At 36.2% G+C, this 18,179-nt stretch overlaps 2 protein-coding genes across 2 annotated transcripts; both read left to right on the top strand.

Annotated features, from left to right (window-relative positions):
* The first annotated feature begins 3,121 nt into the window (after positions 1-3,121).
* On the top strand, positions 3,122-14,168 carry LOC128030360 (ubiquilin-4). Its single transcript, XM_052617916.1, has 11 exons — positions 3,122-3,291; positions 3,831-3,982; positions 4,091-4,248; positions 9,128-9,390; positions 9,586-9,744; positions 10,232-10,460; positions 11,443-11,582; positions 11,666-11,749; positions 11,831-11,946; positions 12,257-12,482; positions 13,213-14,168. The coding sequence occupies exons 1-11, from the start codon at positions 3,145-3,147 to the stop codon at positions 13,363-13,365; spliced, it is 1,827 nt and encodes a 608-aa protein (XP_052473876.1). The 5' UTR covers positions 3,122-3,144; the 3' UTR covers positions 13,366-14,168.
* Positions 14,169-15,736: 1,568 nt separating this feature from the next.
* Positions 15,737-17,379, top strand: LOC128030365 (ragulator complex protein LAMTOR2-like). Its single transcript, XM_052617923.1, has 4 exons — positions 15,737-15,922; positions 16,439-16,601; positions 16,870-16,959; positions 17,060-17,379. Exons 1-4 carry the CDS (start codon positions 15,855-15,857, stop codon positions 17,114-17,116), a joined length of 378 nt encoding a protein of 125 aa, XP_052473883.1. The 5' UTR covers positions 15,737-15,854; the 3' UTR covers positions 17,117-17,379.
* Positions 17,380-18,179: the final 800 nt, after the last annotated feature.

Raw genomic sequence — 18,179 nt, 5'->3', positions numbered from 1 at the left:
TTCAAGATGTCATGAGTGCTTCCCTTATATTTTTAAGTATACTTTATGTGCAAGTATACAAATATCAGTGTTCTAGTAGCATACTTAAGTGTACGGTTTCAATACTCCTTGGGACTTAATTGGCCCACTTTCTAGTATATAAAAGTATAACAATAGTAAACTTTGAGTACACTAGTTTACCTCTATGTTTTAAGTTTGTACTGCAATTATACTAAAAGTGAACTTCTATGTATACTGATAGTTTACTAATTTAATACTTTGCAGACTTTGAAGTATAGTTTCAGTAAACTACTAGTTTAGTAGCTTTATACTGCAAGTATACTCATAAGTTTCTTTCTTTAAGTGAACTTTAGATCATACTTTAAGTATTGAATTTTGAATTTGTATGTATTATGAATATCTGAACATACAACACATCCAAAGGAAGAACAGGGTATCTGCTTGTAAACAAAAACATTTTATTCTAGCTTCATGCATTCTTTTTTTAAACACTTTAATGTGTTTCATAAAAAATAAAGAAATAACATTTTGAACAAAAAGCTGAAAAAAGACTATGAATTGGATTCAGAATGATATTCAAAACGTAGATGGAGATGATCAACACCCCAATGCTTGACTGTTATTATTACCTCTTCATCGGTTGACATTTTATTCCATAACGTTACAGTTTTAATGCTGTTTTTTGTCAGATGATTGTGTTACATGTGTTAGTATCTGGTTTCTTTTTTTCTTCACTTGTGTTTTTTGGAAATTCTGTATAGAGGATGTGTACTAGCGCCCTCTACCGTGTAATAATGAAAACATGGATTCTAGGAATAGAAGTATAGCTCAAATATAATTAGAAGTATCAGTCAAGTATACTTAAATGTCAGTATATTTCTGAGGAGTACATAAAGCCCGTTTCTGAGAAGTGCATAAAAAGTAAACTAAAAGCATACTTTCCTATTTTATATTTAAAAGAAGTATACTAATAGTACACTCGAATAAACTTCTTTTTCGTAAGGGTTGTAGTCACTATTTACACAATGAGGTGTAAATAACTAAACATATAAATGCTGTCTAACATAATTTGTACTTAGTGTAAGCATGTATTCCTATTTGTACTTCCTCTGCCTTTTTGTTATGTCTGTTCCTCAAACCCTTGTAAGGATAAAATTGTTCTCATGTAGGTCACAAACTACAATAAAGGTTTTCTGTTTTCTAAATGTGAATTATTATTATTATTTTATTTTTTATTTTTTGCTAATTGGAAGGAAACCAATCAATGTTAATGGGGGACTCAATTTAACCCCAACACAAAAGCCGTAACAGAATTTGTATAGACTTTCCAAAACACATACGTGTCAAAACTTTGCATGCACATATAAGACCCCAAATGAGAACTGTTCACAAACATTCAAAAATAAACAAAAAGTTTAAATCAGATTGACCCCAAGTTACACACAATACTGATGCAGCTAATGCCAAGAGCTTCAAGAAGTCATTAAGTCTGTTCACCTTCCCTTCAACAATAAGCTTTACTGTTAGTGTGTTGTGGCCACGATCATAATATATATATATACACATACAGTACAGACCAAAAGTTTGGACACACCTTCTCATTCAAAGATTTCTTTTTTATTTTCATGACTATGAAAATTGTAGAGTCACACTGAAGGCATCAAGGGCTATTTGAGCAAGAAGGAGAGTAATGGGGTGCTGCGCCAGATGACCTGGCCTCCACAGTCACCGGACCTGAACCCAATCCAGATGGTTTAGGGGTGAGCTGGACCGCAGACAGAAGGCAAAAGGGCCAACAAGTGCTAAGCATCTCTCGGGGAACTCCTTCAAGATGGTTGGAAGACCATTTCAGATGACTACCTCTTGAAGCTCATCAAGAGAACGCCAAGAGTGTGCAAAGCAGTAATCAAAGCAAAAGGTGACTACTTTGAAGGACCTACAATATGACATATTTTCAATTTTTTCACACTTTTTGGTTATGTATATAATTCCATATATAATTCCACATATATATAATTGTTTTCTTTGCCCACTTTTCGTGAGCATCCTGTTGAGCAAAACCAAAAAAAAGCTAAAAAAAAAAAAAAAAAGATTTGAAACTTGTGTTTATTTTTTTAAAAGGCTTACAAAATACACACAGACATTTTTATTGATGGTTTATACTGTTTGTTACACATAATGACACACTCTTGCAGTTTAAATCTAGATTAGGGAGACATCTCTTTAACCTGGCTTACACATAACACAACACACTTATGTGTGTAAACCGGAACCTGGAACACTTCCCATAACACCTGATGTACTTGCTACATTATTAGAAGAATGACATCTATGCTAATATTAGTCTGTTTCTCTCTTATTCCGAGGTCACCGTGGCCACCAGATCCAGTCTGTATCCAGATCAGAAGGTCACTGCAGTCGCCCGGATCCAGTACGTATCCAAACCAGATGGTGGATCAGCACCTTGGACCTCTACAGCCCTGAAAGACAGCGGAGACCAGGACAACTAGAGCCCCGGATACAGATCCCCTGTAAAGACCTTGACTCAGAGGACCACCAGGACAAGACCACAGGAAACAGATGATTCTTCTGCACAATCTGACTTTGCTGCAGCCTGGAATTGAACTGCTGGATTTGTCTTGGCAGAGGAGAACTGCCCCACCACTGAGCCTGGTTTCTCCCAAGGTTCTTTTTTTTTTTTTTTTTTCATTCTGTCACCGGTGGAGTTTTGGTTCCTTGCCACTGTCACCTCTGGCTTGTTCAGCTGGGGCCACTTAATTTAAAGCGATATTGTTGACTTGATTGCAAATGATTGCACAGATACTATTTAAACTTAACTGAGATGATGACATCACTGAATTCAATGATGAACTGCCTTGAACTGTCATTTTGCATTATGGATGCACTGTTTTCCTAATTAATGTTGTTCAGTTGCTTTGACTCAATCCTTTTTGTTTGAAGCGCTATATAAATAAAGGTGACTTGACATAATGTGCCAATAACCGCGTACTTGGGAGTCAGCTGTGTGGTGACGTCGATGACACTCCGCGCCACCAGAAGGCGCTGTGGAACAATCGGCGTTTGCAGCACTTTTCCCCGCTGCTTGTTGGTGCGATGATGTAATGAAGTAAAAGAAGAGTAAAGATGGCGGAGAATAGCGGCACGGACCCTGCCGTGGAGACTAACACTGAGGAGAATGCCGCCGCTAGCGCGACTATCATTAAAGTCACCGTCAAAACACCGAAGGATAAAGAAGAAATAGCCATCGCTGAGGACTCATCTGTCGCACAGGTGATTGTTTGGCGGCTTCTTGTTGTTTGTATCACCCGGGCGTTCGTTACACCAGCGGCTAACAGCTTTAGCCGAGGAGCTAACGGCTGACGACGAACAGTCCAAAGCCGAAAATCGTCTCAGGGGATATTTAGAATGACTTCCACTTTTGCTAATACTCAATTTAGGTTAGTTTGAGCATCTTGTTAATCGTTTCTGGTCTTTCAAAACACCTGCAAAGTAAGGCTTTCTAACTAGCCGTTGTCGTTAAAGAAACGGCCTGCTCAGGCAGAAGGTTCTAGTGTGTCATCTTTGCTCGCGCGCGATCTTTCTGTTTTGCTTTATATTGTTGACTTCAAGAATATATGGATAAATTAAGTAACGAGTTAGATAACATTTTCTGTAAAGGTGGTGCAAGCAGTGTTTTTGTCAGTTCATTTGACCAGTCGCTGGTTAATGTTTACGAGATCAGTTCTAAGAAAAGAGACCGTGATGTTGCCTAAAAGTGAAGTTGATTTCACGTATAACATCATAAGCGCGTGTTTTTGTCCTCACGACAGTTTAAAGAGGAAATCTCCAAAAGATTTAAGGCAAAGCAGGACCAGTTGGTTCTGATTTTCGCCGGTAAGATCCTGAAGGATGGAGACACGCTCGGCCAGCATGGCATTAAAGACGGACTCACGGTGCACCTGGTCATCAAAACCGCACAAAAGTAAGATGACCTGCTTTTAGGGTCAAAACACTCATGGGATTTTCATATGCAAAGCCACAATGTGTTGTAGGCTGATGCCTGGGCATTTGAAATGTTTTGTCCTTGTAGGAGTTCAACTGGTAGTTCGCAGACCTCAGCCTCTTCTGGCCCTGGACCATCTCAGGGCAACACGCCTGGAACCGCTGACCCCAGCCCGGCCGGCAACCTGGGCACTCCACGGGACACTGGGCCATCCCCAACCCCGACACAGCCACCAAATATACTAGGTGAGGAATATCTTTGTTTGCTTATATTAGATGTCAGTAGGGTTGGTTATTGCTTGGGTTATTTACGATACCGGTGCCATTTTGATACTTTTAAAACAGTACTGGTCCCTAAACAGTACAAGAACCGATACTTATCAAAAAATAAAAAATAAAACAGATCCACGAAAAACTATGGATAACATTAAAGAACATTACAAAATATTTAAAATAAATCCATAGTTTTCACACACTCCTTGGATGCTCTCATTTTCCAAGCTTCCCATACTCTAAGCCAAATAAATGTATATCATGATCTGGGTCATTGTTTAATACAAAACCACACATAATGTTTCTACTGTATCTCTGTCAATCACTCTGATATTTAGTTAAAATGAGTGCTGACTGTCACTATCTTTAATCAGTTCTGTTTATGACTGTATGGTCATTCTTTATAAAGTAGCAACTATGTTGTCTTAAGCACATTAGTATTTTCACCCCAAAAAAGGGTTCTAAGCCAGTTATTTATATATTTTACTGTAATATGTCAATAGGAAATATTAGTTGACATTTCCAAACATTCATTTTGCCATTCATTTTAATAATAATTAGTGAGATTTTTGAATGGACAAGCAGATCTCTGTGTGGAGCACCGGCTGTTGTCAGACTGCTTGTGCATTCAGAAATCTCACTAAATTATTTTTATAATGAATGGCAAAATGAATGTTTGGAAATGTAAACTGATATTTCCTACTGACATACTACAGCAAGAGATATAAATAACTGGCAGAACGCCATTCTTTGTGGTCAAAATACTAACGCGTGTAAAACTTTTGCACAATAGTGTGTGTATTAAGTACGTATAATTAAATTAGTGTAATCAGGGTGTCCGCGGGGTTTTAAAAAGTATTAAAAAGTGATAAATCAAAATGGTCAAATTTAAGGCCATTAAAAGTGTTAAATGTGGTCTCAGAGGTATTATTTTTTTCCAAATTAGGTATTATTTTTTCCAGACTATCAGGTGTCTTATTCTGATTGAAATTCTATCTGCGTTCGTGTTAGTTCGTTTATATGGGCTTTAGCATATCTGGGCACATAATCAAAGATCTTCCGTCTCCGTCTCATGCTGACGTCATATTCAGTGGTCGTTCGGCATCATCTCAGAACACTGCGCGCTCAACAGAAGTGGCTGGCTTACGTTTTATTTTAGACTTGCTTCAAGGCATATCTTCAATGACTGGACAACCATCGTCGTCTTCATGGACAAATGCAAGTTTTCTAATAGCTGGGTTAACGACCGGTAGTACCGAGGTCCCGTTCAAACCCGGTTCTTGACGCATACAACGCTATGATTTCCGCGAAGCAGAAAACGAGTACGGAATCTCAAAATCCAGTCATGTAAATGAAACTTACATTTTAATATGGACAGTCATGGAATTTGTGAAAGCATAAATTAATCAAATCAAATCTCCATATGGACCAGTATCTGTAAATGTTAAGCCGCAAAAGTTGTTTGAAATATGAATCCGTGTTCTGCGCGTCTCTGTGTGAATTAATGAATGACAGAGAGGTTTATTTACTACATAGACTGAAGCGCATGACGCTTGCATTAATTTCAGCATCTGTTGTCTTCTTCTGTCAAAATAATAGAGTTAATTTAGAATTATTCATTTTCATTTTCGAAAAAGCAGAAGACATACCGGTTTCTCCGGTAGTGGGCGGAGCTAATGGGCAAATAGAAATTTCAAAATGACAAATATGCATTCATTAGGCCTAAAAGAAAATTTTTACATAAGGGCATTGTGCTAGAAATATTACTATTATTTAGTCAGTATGTGATACTGCTACCACTGTTGCAAAAAAATAAAAAACTTTATTTAAAAAAAAAATAAATCTCAATATTTCTCCCATGTTTTAATTTTAATAGCAAATACCCTTTATTTACCAAACATAAAATGTGTTTAAATTTGATAAATTAAAAGACAAATTAAATTTGGGTGAAACTTGTTTACTGTTTTTCATAATTATATAACTTGTAGAAAAACTTTAAACACAATTCTAAATAAGTATAAAGAATGGCATTGGTTTTATTTTTAGTGCTAAAAAGTTTTTTTTTTTTTTTATTAGCAAATTTTTGTGTTTTGCTTTGGTACCGAAATTGGTACCGAGAACCGTGGATTTTCACTGGTATCGGTACCGAATACTGAAATATTGGTACCGTGACAACACTAACAGGCAGGCTTATTGTTCGGTCTATCCATTTTCTCCATTGCACATTTTATGGTATTTGTTTTATTTTTATTTACTAAGTGAAATAAATGTGCAATATGCTGTCAACATCAGTCTCTAAATCTATTATTTTTTGTATGTTATATATGTCAAAATCTGTGTAAATAATAGAAAGGTCGCTGATTAACACTTGCAATTCAGTGTCGTGATGGTTTTAAAAAATATTCTGAAGGTAGTGAAAAAGGTATTAAAAAGTAGTAAATTTAACTTAAGGATTGCTGTATATACCCTGGTAATTAAAGTATGCGTTCATATGTGTTAAGGACTCGATTGTCGCTGGAGGAAACAGCTGTGATGTGATGAGCGGTGAACGGAGAGAAAACTTTACAGTAGACGAGAAACCGATTGCTCCCTCGTTACCTTTTAAACTGTTTTTATGACAAAGTATTCACAGAACTTCACAGATACAGATATTCTTACTAGTGTTGTCACGGTACCAACATTTCAGTATTCAGTACCGATACCGGTGAAAATCCATGGTTCTCTGTACCAAAGCAAAACACAAAAATATCCTAATAAAAAAAACAAAAAAAAACACTTTATCACTAAAAATAAAAACAATGCCAATTTTTTCAACAGTAGTAGCAGTAACACATACATTCTACTAAATAATAGTAATATTTCTAGCACAATGCCTTAATGTAAAAAATTTACTTTTATTTTGACGGGTTGACGTGAATACCTTTAAATTGACACTGGTTTTACTCAAATGAAACTGTAAAATGCTTGTGAAGTGACTCAGAACAGTTCTGGTGATGTTGTTTATGTATTTATGTCCAGTCTATGTAGTAAACAAACCCGCACGTCTCTGTCATTCATATTTCAACCAACTTTTGAAGCTTAATATTTACAGATACTGATCTATATGGAGTTTCAATTTGATTAATTTATGGTTAATTTTGACTAACTTTGACCAATTCCGTGACTCTCCATATTAAAATTTAAGTTTCATTTTCATGACTGCATTTTGAGATTTCGTCCACGTTTTCTGCCTTGGTAGAAATCATAGCGCTCTATGCGTCAAGAACTGGGTTGACCGGGTCCTCAGTACCAACGGTACTTAAAGAAACCTGATACCGTGACATTTTCATATTTTTAGTACCAACTTGGTACCGAAATACAGGGTTTTTGACAACACTAATTCTAACAATCTATCGATAAACACACACCTGTCCTCTGTTTGTGTTTGAGCCCATTCGTGCTGCTCCGCTGTGGTATGCAGATTGAAGAGTGAGCTGAAAGATGGGAGGACACAGGTCTGCCGTCATTTTCATTGAAATTTAAAGGGGGGGTGAAATGCTATTTCATGCATACTGAGTTTTTTACACTGTTAAAGAGTTGGATTCCCATGCTAAACATGGACAAAGTTTCAAAAATTAAGTTGTACGTTTGAAGGAGTATTTTTGTTCCCAAAATACTACTTCCAGTTTGTCACAAGTTTCCGAAAGTTTTTTTCGAGTATGGCTCTGTGTGACATTAGATGGAGCGGAATTTCCTTATATGGGTCCTAAGGCACGTCTGCCTGAAGAGCGCGCGCTCCCGTATAGCAGAGCAGAGAGAGCACAGACATTTCACTGATCAGAGCGAGAGAGCGAGTCGTTGCTGCTGCTGCTCTCGTTCAGTTTCAGCCTCGGGATCTGATTCTGGATCATAAATAAATGGCTGAATCTGACTGTTAGCCATGGTTTGTTTTGGAGGATGGCTTTTTCCTCACGGTAATGTCACAGTTAGTTTCCACATGCTCTCAACGTAAAAGCCTACTGGCGCTCGTGATTCTTTAGCTCCGCCCACACGTCACGCCTCCAGTCGGTCGTGTTTTTCTGGGGAAAATCGGTACAGACTATCTTTCTCTTATGAATATAATAAAACTAAAGACTTTTTGGAGTTATGAAGGATGCAATACTACTCTATAGGTACTCAAGATTAACAGGATATTGAGTGAAAACGAGCATTTCACCCCCCCTTTAAGGGGACTGACTCTGAGGCGATCGTGAATTTGGGTACAGTTTATGGCTTATGCTATAGTCCCGTTAAAAAGGGAAGCGACGACCCTGCTTCTTGTGTACATTTCAGAGAACCAGGACAAATATTTCAATTGATCGCTCAGGCAATTTAAGAGGCACCGAAATCTGCGTTCTGATTTGGTTCTGTGCATACCGGTTCCATAGGTACGGGTTTCGGTACCCAACCCTAGATGTCAGCCCTTTGTCTCTTTTAAATGTAATTAAATTATTTAATCTTAAACCTAAAATATAATAAATGATGCCTTGTAATTACTGATACTAAAACTAACATATTTAAGATCAAATAAATATATATAAAAAATAATAATAAAAATGCAAGGAAAACATTGACAGAATGTACATATTTCCTAACCTATTCAAACTTTAACTCATTGTCTTTTATCAATGTAATTTTACAGTGGTATTTTGTTGCAATTTTGTATTCAAGTATACTATTTTATTTTTCTAAATTAGTTTATTTTCTAGTAATAACTGTTTGAATTCAAACATTGTGAATCCTAATGTAGTATTTTTGTTCTTTGTAAGACAGTTCTGTCATTTTTTTTTTTTTTAGCTTTGGTTTGATGCTGGTTCTCCTTGTGTGTTTTCAGCTGGGTTTGGTGACCTCTCAGGCCTGTCTAACCTTGGGATGGGATCTGCCAACTTCATGGAGCTTCAGCAGCAGATGCAGCGACAGCTCATGTCCAACCCTGAGATGCTGTCTCAGATCATGGAGAACCCGCTTGTGCAGAGCATGATGTCCAACCCTGACCTGATGAGGCAGATGATAGTGGCAAATCCACAGATGCAGCAACTAATGGAGCGCAACCCAGAGATTTCACACATGCTTAACAACCCCGAGCTCATGAGACAGGTATGTTCTTGGACTTGTACTACAGAATGGAAATTTACAAGATAGTTGATTTGCTTGCAATAATAAAATGCTTAAGTTAGTGTGCAGTTATATTTGTCGTCTTTATTCCAACTTGCACCAATAAAAGGTGTGCAGTTGCTTCATTGCTGAAGGAACTGATTTGTTTTTAGTAACATTCTTTTTTTGTTTCTTAAGACAATGGAGTTGGCACGAAACCCAGCCATGATGCAAGAGATGATGCGTAACCAGGACCGCGCGCTTAGCAACCTCGAGAGTATTCCCGGGGGTTACAATGCTCTTCGGAGGATGTACACAGACATTCAAGAGCCCATGTTTAGTGCTGCACGTGAACAGGTCAGACACACTTATTGATTTGAAAAAAATATTTATTTTAATTAGAAAATAATGTAATTTTCAAGTAAAATATTACCGGATTGATCAAATTTGAAGTCAAGTCTCAACACTCATTTGAAATGGCTAACAGTAAGTGTTAGGCAGGGTTAACACCGCAAGCATTAGCTGAAGTGATGGTTTCGGCACAGAGTCTATTTCTGCTGCGCCGCTCACGCTCAATTAAAGTGACAGAGCACTTTTGATGGACAAAATAAATTTGACTTCATACAAAATGTGCTAAAAATGCACCCAATTTAACAAGAATTGGAATATGTTACAAAAGAAAATGAAGATTCAAAAATATGTATAGAATATTTACCCATTTAAAGCTTCCAGTGTGAATACTCTTGTGAGTGTGACAACGTAGTTACTCTGACATGAAGCTGACACGAAGCTCAAGCTTGCATTGTGAAACAGGCATTATATTGCATCATCTTATTTTGAACAGTTTGGAAATAACCCCTTCTCGGCATTGGGTGGAAATACTGATAACTCTGGAGTACAGCCCTCCAGGACAGAAAACCGAGAGCCCCTGCCAAATCCCTGGGGTCCCCCTGACGCTACTGCCGCCCCCACCACCACATCTGGGACCGCTACCACCACCAGCTCCACCACAAGCTCAACCACACCCAGTGTGTCCAACCCTCTGGGCATCAGCTCCTCTAGCCTTGGAAACGGTAATAGCCTTTAATGTAAACATTTGGCTTTAATTTTAAAACCAGGTCTATGATATGTGCGTGTAATAATAAATGAATGAATGAATACATTTACGTTGAACCATTGGAATATGCGTTGGCTTTTAAGTGGCACTGCACAGACCAATCGGTGTATGACATCAAAGTACCGCGAGAGCGGTTCAAAAGCACAAGGAGTCGTCTGATCTCTTAACACTTTTGCGGTTCTTTGATGTCACACACCGATTGGTCTGATGGTGATGATGCGTTTCAAGTCGAACAAGCCTAATGATTCAGTGAACCATTCATAAAAAACCATTTACTTCACTCCTGAATGAATCAGCCATTTGAACGAATCAAACCAATGAATAAATGACTCGATGAGTTAATCATTAAGGCATTTACCACCACCTACTTGCAGTTTTATTTTATTATTGAGTATCATTTCATTAAATTAATAATTTCATATTTTCATAGTAATAATAGTAAAATTAAGAAAATTAAGTATTAGTTATAGTTCACTCAACCAAAAATGACAATTCTGTCATCATTTACTCACAAGGTCCAAAAGAGTAGGATATTATGTAATAAACTTTATCAAACAAAATATTTCTTGCGGAACCTACTTTTCGTAATCTTTGTTTGATGCTTTACACAACAATGACTTTACATTATCGTTTGTGAGTAATTTCTCCAAATTTGATGTGCGATTAATTAATCACCACATCATAGTCACCACACCATGTAATTAGATGTTAAAAATAAACACACACACACACACACACACACACACACACACACACACATATATATATATATATATATATATAGTGTGTATGTATGTTTTTTTTTTTTTTTGCAGATAATGTAAGAGCACAGATTATTAAATTTGTTAATGTAAAAAAAAAAAAATCTGCATTAAAGGCTTTACATCATTTATTTATTTTACTTTATTTTATTTTCATTTTTTGTGGTTTGTTTTTAGGTATGTTCAACAGTCCTGGCATGCAGAGCCTAATGCAACAGATCTCTGAGAACCCTCAGCTAATGCAGAACATGCTCTCTGCTCCTTATATGCGCACCATGATGCAGTCACTGGCCCAGAATCCTGATATTGCCTCACAGGTTGCAAGACCATCATTCCCAAAAGTTCAAGTTACTGTGATGATCTGTTATTAATATGTTCTAAAATCTAAACATTCTTTCAGGTATTTATGAACAACCCTCTCTTTGCCGGAAATCCACAGCTACAGGATCAAATGAGACAGCAGTTACCTGTATTTCTACAGCAGGTGTGTCCAGTTAGCGTTGTTGTAGATTGTCTATGGGGTATAGGTTTTATTTACTGAATTGTTTTTCTGACACCCTTGCAGATGCAGAACCCAGAAGCCCTTTCTGTAATGACAAATCCTCGAGCCATGCGAGCCCTAATGCAGATCCAGGAGGGACTGCAAACCCTTCAAACCGAAGCCCCTGGTCTCATGCCCAGGTGCAATTCCATTTGTCAACCACTATAGAAACATGCAGGGCAAATGGATAGGATTATTTTTTTGTTAAAAAAGTCTCTTATGCTCACCAAGGCTCCATGTATTTGATCAATAATAATACATTAAATGGTGTGAAATATTTATTATTATTATAATAATAATTATTATTATAAATATTTAAAATATAATTTATTAATGTGATGCAAAGCTGAATTTTCAGTAATGTAATTTAGTTGACAGATCCCATAATCTAAATAAGCAGACTGGCACAATCTACACTTTCCTTATTAAATGTGTCTGGTCTCTTCCTAGTCTGATTCCTGGTGGGATGGCTGCTGGTATCCCTGGTGCCCCGGCTGCTGGTATCCCTGGTGCCCCACTGCCCACAGGGGTGAATGTGACTCCTGAGAACCCTCCACCCTCAGGCCAGGGCACCTCCCCAGCCCCGGCCCCGGCCCCCACCCCCACTGGAACAAACACTGCCCAGCAGCAGCTCATGCAACAGATGCTACAGATGTTTGCCGGAGGGAATGCATTGGTACTTAAGTTTTTTTGTTGTTGTTGTTCATTATAACATTATTAGTGTTACTCGTTAATTACCTATATTCTGGTGATTGGCCGAAAATCAAAACTGTCCCGGCAGTCTCATAATTAAAAAAAATATATTCTTAAATTCTCATAATAGCATAAACTGTCTTGTTTTGTGCCATTCTTTTGGCAAAGAATCTGTCAAGTGAACTGAAATGGAATGCACAATATGTCCTAGTACCCTTACGAAATTGCAAAAGGCTGTGATTTAATAGTCTGTTGTGCAAGGCGCTCACGGTCAGCGTGTGATCCACATTTTCTCATTATAAATCCCTATTTCACCAGATTTGCAATGAGACTCATTTGTGAAGCTGTTTTCACTGAAACAGCAGGTTTTCCGCCAAGATAACAGCTTAAGGGTTTCGCTATTGCAAGTGTAGAAATTAAGACAAAACTGTTGAAATTGTCCCTGTTGTAAAGTAAAATATGCTCATTACAAAATATTTTTCACTTCTACTTATTTGAGACACTATCACAACTAAAAAGATGTTTGGAGTCCAGGTACAAGTCAGTGCAGAGACTTTTTACTCCGGTCAGGTTAGACACTGAAATTGGGCTTTAGCAGACTTTTAAAATGTGCAAAATTTTCTTCTGGAAGGTCTATCACCAAATCTTGTGGGAAACACAGAGTATGTTGTGTAAATTTGATTGTGCTCACTTCTTTTCACCTTGCTTTGCAGACTCAGACTCCGGAAGTGCGTTTCCAGCAACAGCTGGAGCAGCTGAGTGCCATGGGCTTCATCAACAGGGAAGCCAACCTTCAGGCCCTCATCGCCACCGGGGGCGACATCAACGCTGCCATTGAAAGACTGCTCGGCTCCCAGCCTTCCTAATTCCATCAACTGAGAGCTTGCGAAGGGAGACAAGAAGCAAACATAGTCCTCATCACATAAGATCTGACAAGCCCTATATAGACAGAATTCCAATTACTCTAATCGTATTTTTTTTTTTTTGCCTTTTTTTTATTCTTCAATCAGTCGATCTCTGAATCATCAGCAATGAGGGTTTCAAATGTGTTCCTTTGAACAAAAAAACTAAAACAAACAAACCAGAATCGCTGTGTAATGATGTCACACTAACCCCTCATCACTAGTAAGATGGGACAAAGCTTACAATTGCTGAACCAAGATTAAATTACCATTACTTACAATTAGAACACACTCACCTGAGGCACTACTCAGTGGTTGGGGAATAAAATCCATATGCTTGATTACTGAGGCCCAGAGGTATTCTTGTCTTCTGTGAAAATGCTTGGTTTCCTTAATTTCTCCCTGTTTCTCCTAATTCATGCCTGATCAAACCAGTATTTATTGCAGAAACATAGAGCTTACCCTTTACTCCCTTTCCGCCCTCCTGAGTTGACGTTGATTTGAGCGTTCCTTGACATTTTGATGTGTTAATCGAAATCTAATAGACATGAACTTGTTGGAGCACTATAACACCTTGACTCTGATCGCTTACACTTCAGCTATTTTAGAAAGGAATGAGTTTTGGAGATGAGATTTGGAAAAGATATTCAGTCATCTCTTTTGTCGTTTGCCTTTGTGAGGAATGTACATGAATTGACCGTAAAGGCTTGTCATATGGGTAAGGTTGTAACAAAGCATCAATAAAATATTTCTCAGCTTAACAAGCAGTGGCGAATGTAGACACCATTTGTTTCAACCATATCTTTATGCTTTGACATATAACTATTCTAGTGCCTGAAACACACTTGTATTGTATACTGGATACATCAAGTTCATCTGGCAACAAAAAAAAAAACAGCAGTTATAGCATGATAGTGATGCTAGCTTCTCTCAGTGCTACCCTTCTATTGGAAATCAATTTTTGTGTGCTTTATTGTGAATTTAAAATGTTAAACTAATTTTCTTTTTTTTCTTTTTTGCACTGCATGTCCATAATCCACTCTTTATTCAACCTGAATTACATTACAGAAACCTATATTCATTGGTTTGTAGTTCCTTTTCTTACCTCTGATTTTTGTCTTAAATCCAATGTTTTTTTTTTTACTTTGCAGTGTTGGGGCTACATGAGGCCATGCAATTTAATTTTTTTTAAACATTTATGAAGTATTGCACGATCATATTCTCCTCTTACAATCACAACATTTCTGATTATTGTCTAATTAATGTGGAGGTCACACACACACAAGTCATTTGTTCTTGCTGATACATTACATAACCAATTAATTCCATGATCACAAAGCTTTACACATTATGATTGCTTTAAACAGATACAATAATATAATTTCTTGCTAATGTACTTAAGCACATGATATGAAAATTGAAAACCATAATTTTTACAATTGTGATTTCCAGGATGGGAAACATGGTGAATCCTGTAGTGACTGTTGAGTTCATTAGGCTCAGCTGTAAAATGCTTTTTTGTGGGTGCAATTTACTGTAAAAAAATGTGGGGGTCAAAGATTAAAAAGTCAAGGTTCCAAAGGGTGAAGCCAGATGTTGAAGAACTATTTTTGGTTCCTCAAAGACCCTTTCAGTGAGAAAAGAATATTTCAATAAATAAAAGAATCTTAAAAAAAAAAAAAAACTTAAATGCATTGGAAAGGTTCTATGGATGTTAAAGGTTCTTCATGTGACCATTGAACCCAATAAAGGATATTTATATTTAAGTATGCATATTTACAGTATATTGTAAACAGGTTGTGACTTCTGAGGGTGAACCGGTTTCAGATTTTAGTTCAGATATTGTGATACAGTGATAATTCCCTAACAAAGGGCTTTCTTAACTTAAGAGGTTGTTGCACTCATCTCCCAAAGGAAAGCCAAAACAAAAAGGTTGTGAAATCTCTAAAGTATTTTAGTTCTTACATACAGTTTGTAGACATTTGAACTTGGTAAAAAAAAAAAAAAAAAAAAAATCCAGTTAAAGCATACTAAGGAGACTATCGACATGATACCGCTGGAGTACTGCCATTATTTACGATATTCAATAACGCGCATATATATATATATATATATATATATATATATATATATATATATATATATATATATATATATATTGCAATTTATCATTAAAATGACAACCTTTTAATTTCTTAACCCAGCAAAAAAACAACTTTTATTTTATTTTATTAATGACCCGAAAAACAAATATATAAATCATCCATGTTACGTTCAGTTGTAATGTAGTCCACGTTTTTGTAGTTCACAAGCACTGTCGTGACACTACATTTCCCATGTACCATCAGCGCGGAAGTCAGCTGATGTTCTTGTTGGGCTGCTGGAAGTTCTTGCTATAATTTTTTGCTAACATTGAAACGTGTATTAATATTATTGGCGTTTTCCTTTAAATTATGTTGCGTCCTAAAGCATTAACACAAGTACTGAGTCAAGCAAACACCAGTGGCGTACAAAGCACGCTGTAAGTATATGAAATCCAGTCTTTGTTCGTATCCGTAGCTTTAGCTAGCAGATAAATTGGTAAACAATATTGTACGTTTATGTTAATAAAATGTTCTCTTAAATTAAAATTAGGTGATTTTGTTCAGTAATGTCGTCTTGCATATGTCGTCGTTAAATCATTATGATTATCATTATAAATCATTAACAATGTCAAATTCATACTTGCGCCTTACTTAAAAATCACGAAATATCTTTGCATAAGATTGCATAACAGATCAAATCTGTAGTTATTTTAAAGAAATACGGCATACAGATCTTTCAAGCAAATCATGACTTAAAATAAGTGTGTTAATTATTAGAAAAAGGGGAGACACTAACATCCACTTAAAACCACAAAACGCATTTTACTTTTAATGAATTAGTGTTTATTGGGCAAAAATTATTAAATTGGTTCTGAGTAATGATGTTTGCAGATGCCATTAGATATTGGTTTTAGTTTTTTTCATATATATGAAGTGGTTTTGTTATATTTTAGGTTGTTGAATAATGAAGGCTCTCTATTGGCGTATTCTGGATATGGAGACACTGATGCAAGAGTCACTGCAGCCATTGCCAGCAACATCTGGGCAGCTTACGACAAAAACGGACACCAGGCCTTTAATGAGGACAAACTGAAATTAATTCTAATGGATTGTATGGTAGGAATAAAATTGGAACAGTTGGGTTATATAGTAAATGATTGTGAATCCTGATCTTTGACATATGCAATAACATTTGCATTATACAAGATATGTAAAAATTCAGCACAGCAGGTGCTATAGAGCAAGGTGTGTCTGGATTTATAAAACATATGTGCTTCTTTTTTTTTAATTACACGATGCCAGAACTAATGCTAACATGATAAACTATAGTATTTTTCTACAATAGTTTTCTGTATAATTTGCTGTATTTTATTTGTCATTACAGGAGGGCAGGGTGGCCATTACACGGGTTGCAAACTTGTTGCTTTGCATGTATGCCAAGGAGACCGTAGGCTTTGGGATGCTTAAAGCAAAGGTGAGATTTTGTGTATATATAATAACACTTATTTACTAAGAAAAAAATTCACATGGTATGTATTTTCATGAGCAATCAAAGTAACTATTTATGTTCACAGGCTGAAGCTTTAGTGCAGTACCTTGAGGAACCACTGACACAAGTGGCAGCGTCGTAGGATGTACTTCTGTGTATTTGTGTACATTGAAACAGAAACTTCTAAAGATCTAGGCCTTTATAATATATTATCTGTGGCTTTATTTATTTGCATACTCTATATGATTGCTATATAAAATCGTGCGGCTATTAGACCCAGAATGATGCTTTGCATAAACATAAGTAATTACATTTGAACTGCATTTTCCCTTTTTATTATCTTTTCTTTATGTCTCAGTATTTTTGCAGTCAGTGTCAACAATATGAAATAAACGTTGAATACTTTTTTTGTTACATGTTGTTATTTTACCTTTAAAACCAGAACGTGATGCTTTTTATTAATTACATCTGGAATAATATTTGTTGAACCAAAAGTATAAAAAAATAAGGAATACTTTAAACGCATTTTCATTCAGTCTTAGTTTGGGGTTCCTGCATTTCTTAAAAAGGTCTTAAAGTCACACTTTTATAAATCAAAGCTGTAAAAGGTCTTAAAATCAGAGCACAAAATCTTGAATTTATAAACGGCATTAAATGTTGCATAAACTGCAAAAAATATTATGCTTTTTGTGTTTTTTGTCTTGTTTTGCAGTACAAATATCTAAGCATCCTTAAATCGAGGTACATTTACTTGAGATGCAAAAAGATAAGTATTGTTTTCTGAGAAACTGAACAAAATTGAGGTTATATTTAAAACATGAACAAATATGTGTCAATGGGGTATGAAAACTTTTTTGAGCCAGATATTTGTTTTAATCAGGCTAACTTCATTTTCATCAGTTTCTCATAAAACAAGACTTCTTATATTGTCATTTTACTTCCAAAGTAAATCTATCTTGATTTAAGAAACTTTAAACTTTGTGCTAAAAAAAAAAGGACGAAGATGTCGCTTCAGAAGGTAGGTACAGTAAAAGTAATTTCTATATTCTAGTGTTTGTGAGCAAAGGTATTCAAGCTTATTAAGAAATTAATTAAAAAGTAATGGAGATCAATTGAAAGTTGCATCTTCAAGACATTTACATTTATAGATTATACTGATGTTTTGTGTTCCATTCAAATTATTCCTTATATTCCATTTTCTTGGT

Source organism: Carassius gibelio, chromosome A16, assembly GCF_023724105.1.
Source record: "Carassius gibelio isolate Cgi1373 ecotype wild population from Czech Republic chromosome A16, carGib1.2-hapl.c, whole genome shotgun sequence".
NCBI classification, from domain to species: domain Eukaryota; kingdom Metazoa; phylum Chordata; class Actinopteri; order Cypriniformes; family Cyprinidae; genus Carassius; species Carassius gibelio.
This window is presented reverse-complemented; position numbering and strand designations above follow the sequence as displayed.